The sequence below is a fragment of the Condylura cristata genome, unplaced genomic scaffold, assembly GCF_000260355.1.
Source record: "Condylura cristata isolate star-nosed mole 26May11 unplaced genomic scaffold, ConCri1.0 scaffold00025, whole genome shotgun sequence".
NCBI classification, from domain to species: Eukaryota; Metazoa; Chordata; class Mammalia; order Eulipotyphla; family Talpidae; genus Condylura; species Condylura cristata.
In genome coordinates, this window is record NW_004567126.1 from 31,993,104 (window position 1) to 31,997,523 (window position 4,420).

General features: G+C 51.7%; 1 protein-coding gene across 1 annotated transcript in view; it reads right to left on the reverse strand.

Annotated features, from left to right (window-relative positions):
- Positions 1-1,472: 1,472 nt before the first annotated feature.
- Positions 1,473-4,420, reverse strand: part of LOC101634869 (mucin-16) — a 45,818-nt gene continuing 42,870 nt past the window's right edge. Inside the window, exons 28-31 of the mRNA XM_012729458.1 lie at positions 4,094-4,272; positions 3,174-3,209; positions 2,738-2,817; positions 1,473-1,695 (exon numbers count right to left, since the gene is read on the reverse strand). Of these exons, the coding sequence (XP_012584912.1) occupies positions 1,597-1,695; positions 2,738-2,817; positions 3,174-3,209; positions 4,094-4,272 (394 nt within the window). The 3' untranslated portion in view covers positions 1,473-1,596. The remainder of the gene's footprint in view (positions 1,696-2,737; positions 2,818-3,173; positions 3,210-4,093; positions 4,273-4,420) is intronic.

A 4,420-nucleotide genomic window follows, 5' to 3' on the forward strand; every position in this document is an offset into this window, starting at 1 on the left:
GCTGGGCGAGCCAGTTCCGGGGGCGTGTCGGGGGCGTGTCAGGGGCGGGGCCGGCTCAGAAGGCGGGGTCTTTGCTGGTCCTTAGGCTGCGCGGTGCGGGGACCCTTAACTCTTCTCCTGTTCACAGTCCGATAGAAGAATACGTCCGTATTCAGGCTTTTCATTTGTTGCTGTATGTTTGCGTTTCTTAATTTCATTTAGCAAATGCATCGTTTTCATGCAATTTGCTGTCCCAAACCAGAAGGCTGGGGTGCTATTTCAAGATTTGTTGGGGGTGGGAGGTTATGTCATAGATAGACAAAGGGAAACTTCAAACTCAAGGGCAGTTAGGCAAATGTTCTCATTCCGGGACTGTGTCCTGCTTCTTTTGATCTAAGATAAGCATTGTTATTTTCATTCTTCCTGATATACTGTGTACTTGTCCATGTATGTGTATGTACAAACCCAAGAGAGATTTCCCCAAGCAGCAACGAAACTGATAAATTGTTTCATGCAGCTGGATCTACTGAAAAGGAAGATGAATTCATGATGATTAGTGATGGGTTGATGAGAAGAAAGCAAAGAGACATTTAAAAGATCAAAAGAAAGTGATAAAAATAATGTATTCATAATACCCTATACTGGCTATCTGGATAAAATTCAAGCCATTAAGTGGTAAAATGTGTAATGTAACAGGTACTCCCTAGACAATGGGGAGGCTCCAGGTTCCCTGCCCCCCCCCCTTACAGAAAGGCAGGTCTGGAAGTTAGAAAGATGGAGAGAAACACTAGAGAGGAAGAAGCAGAGGAGGAGGAAAGAGAAGAAGGGGAGATGGGACAGAGGAGTGTACTGGAGGGGGAGGAAGGGAGAAGAAGGGGGAGGAAGGGGGAGGAAGGGGGAGGAAGGGAGAGCCTGGAGGAGACCCATGGGGCAGAGATGGGTGAAGAAGCTGCACCTGCTTCTCGGCCTTGGACTCATACCAGGGACCTAGGGGACATAGAAGGAGACAGAGACATGCGCAAGAGAAGCCAGAGGGTCAGAGAAAGACACATTAGAACCAACCCTTGCAGCTTCTGTCTGAAGACCAATTGCAGTCACTGCTGACCCCACCCCCGCCCCCCTTCTCGGCCTATTTCTCGCCTAGGGAGACCAGTGACAGGGGAGAGGAGCGACCCTTGCAGGTTGATCTGGCAAGCTGGTGGACATGAGTTTCAGAGAATGGAGCAGTGGAAGGGAAACGTGAGAATGGCAGGACTTGGGCTGTGGTGGGAGGGTGTTTGGGGGGCTCTGAGAACCCGAATGGGTGCAGTGGTTAACACAAGAGTCAGAGGTGTGCTCCAGGGGTCCTTAGGAAAGGGAACCTCAACTGAAACAGGTGTTGATTTATATGATGGCAGCTTTTGTGCCAGCGTCACCACTGTCCCTCTGTGATACAAGTGTGTGTCACCACAAGACAGAATCACAGTTGCCTTGGGGACTTAATGTGGGGACAGACTTTTATCTTGGCAGAAGAGAAGTCAAGAAGGGCTCCGAGGCTCTGTCTGGCCACTGTGGTTTATTTCTGTCCAGTCAAGCTTCGTGGGAGCCTGGCTGGGACGTGGCCTCGGGCTGAGCTGGTCACGGCAGCTTCCGCAGGTCCAGGTGCGGCAGGTAGTGGCCCAGGCGCCGCCGCTGAACCTCGTAGTTGCCCTCCTTTTTCCGCAGGCAGACGGTGAACTGTGGGGCGAGGGAACACCAGGATGGACTGGTCATCTACTCCAGTCCAGAGGGACATAAAAGAGGACGAAGAGCCAGAGACACCTGACGCCTCCTGTGTCTCTCTCCTTCCTCGGTCCAGTAATTTCCTCTCTCAGGCCTTTCGCTTTTTTCTTTTTTGTTTTCTCTCCCCTTTTACTTTCACTTTTTGTCATGTTTGCTCTGCCATTTCCTTCATCCCCCCTCTCTGTCGGTCTCTCTCCCGTGTCCTCTGGCTTACTGAAGGTACGCTCGACATGCACATCTAAAGGGAATGACTGATGAATCTAAGCATGAATTACTGAAATCAGGCTGATAATCCCCACCCCAACCCTCCTCACCCCAAAACGTTTCTCCAGGTGACTTTGTAATTGCTCCCTCTCTGCCACTGCAAACAGTTTCTTTCCCGACAGCCCAAGAAGAAGCTTGTATTTTCTAGAATGTTTTTATGATGGACTCATGTGTTAGGTGATGTTTTTTTCTGGCTTCTTTCACTCAACATAATTCTTTTGAGACATGTGCATGTGTGTGTGTCTACGAATGCACTGGAATTTGCTCCTTTTCACGGAATCCTATTGCTCCACAAGGATGTTTACCCGTTTATCCATTGACTGACCTATGGGTCGCTTTCTATTTTGAGCTGGTATGAGTAAAGCTATTATAGGCATTCGTGAACAAATTGTATAAACATATTTTTATTTCCCTTAGGTACATCCTAGGAGTCGGAGTGGAATTCTTGGACCTCTGACTTTTAAAGAGGCACCCAACTCGCTCTCTGAGTTCTAGTTGCTCCTTCAGCAACTCTTATAGTCATTCTTCTAAAGCTATGGCCATTCTCAGATGGAACAGGACATCATTGTGGCCTTTCATTTACCTTTCCCTAATGACTATCTTATCAGGAGAATAAAAAGAGCAAGTCACACCAGACTGGGAGAAAATACAGGCAGAGCATACCCGCACCAGCAGAGGGTATGGAAGTACCTCTTAGACCCAAGCGAGAAGACGAGACACACTCCTGACTTACCAGGAAGCAGCAGACGAGGGTTGTGATGAGAACCAGGAGTCCCGCCAAGCAGAGGAGGATGATGGCCCAGAAGGGGAGCCCTGGGGAGACAAGGCTGCCGTGAGCCCCTCCTGCCGCCCTCACGGCTGCCCCCTGCTCTGCCCCCACAGTCCTCGGCTGGCCAGCGGGCTGGGCGCCCGCTTCCGTGGGCGAGGCCCAGCACCCCAGCACTCCCTCCCTGAGCTGGCGCGGGGCCCTCGGGGCTTACCAGCACGCTCCATCAGGGTTTCATTCTTGCTGGCAGAGTACCCTGGAAGTGCATGCAATTCTTAAGCCAAGCTTTCGAGCAGATAGAAAAATAGAATGAACCGAATCGGAAATAGCCCCTCCCCAGAGATGTCGGCTCCATTCAGCGAGATGGTCACTTCCTGGCACCCCCACGCCACCCTTGCTCCACCCATATTTCCACAGAGCGGCTGATTCACACACTGCGCTGCTGGTTACAGACCCCAAGGCGGGTCACCATGCAGAGTGCGATGAGCCTGGGAATGGAGGGCTGACGCGGCATGGGCACGCGGCGTGGGCCATGCCGTGACCATCGGGGCACAGCGGCTCACGGGTTAGCGAGCCCGTGTGAGCCTCCGAGAAGTTTCTTCTCTGCCTAGAAACATTCACCCCTTCTCCTTTACTGAGCTGGTTGTAGACTCATTTTCCAGAATTTCCTCTAGGAAGCTGCCTGACTACTATGTCCAAGCAAGGAAGTGATCTATATTTGTCTCTGGCCCATTCTTGTTATTCCCAACTACCAAAGAAATACCACGGGGACAGGGCCACGTACACCCCCCCCGCCGGGCTGCGGGAGGGTCCCGGGAGGGTCCCGGGACAGTGAGCCCGGACCTCCTCCCAGCCAGCTTCTTGAAGCTGTGCTGTCTGATGTGTAAGGAACCACCGTGGCTTTTAAACTTGCAGTCATTTTCACTAAATAATGTTACAGTGCGGTCCCTCTGTAACATTAGCAATAATAAAAATCGGCCACATGGGCCTTACTTCAGCTACGCGGGAGGAGGTGAGGCTGTTGTCCTGGACAACGCTGATAGAGAACGTTTGTTTTTTTAGGACGTTCTCTTTGCTGGTGCAAATCTAGACGAGAACTCGGGAAACTAACCCAGGAGTCAAATAGGGTCATGTCTATTTTTATGGATCCTGTGAGCCAGCAGTGTTTTCCATCTCAGATTTATACAACCAGAAGAATACAGACTCGTGAGACAGACCACACGTGGTCTTCACAGCCGAACATGTCAGTGATCTGTTGCCTCAGAGAAAGACACCCCTGGAACTCTGCCGTGGCAGTCGGGCACCACTCCAGCGGCCAGGAACACGGAGCCTCACCGTCAACAAGGACACTGTTCCTGTCCAGGGTGAAATTCCGCAGCCGGGTGCCATTCTGGGTGAGTCTCAGGAATTCCTCGTAGATGGCGATCCTGTCCAGCTTCCGTGCCAGCGGCGAGAAGTCACACAGGGAGTCCACGCCCGTGTGGTTGCTGGGGGGGACAGGCCTGGAAAACACAGGCGGTGAGCAGGGGTCTCTGGCCTTCTCCTCTCCCTGCTCCTGGGTTTTGTCCAAGAGAACGTTGAAGTCATCCTTCCCGACTTCAAAATGCATGAAGTTGCAGCATCAGAACAGGGTGTCATTTGCAGAAGACA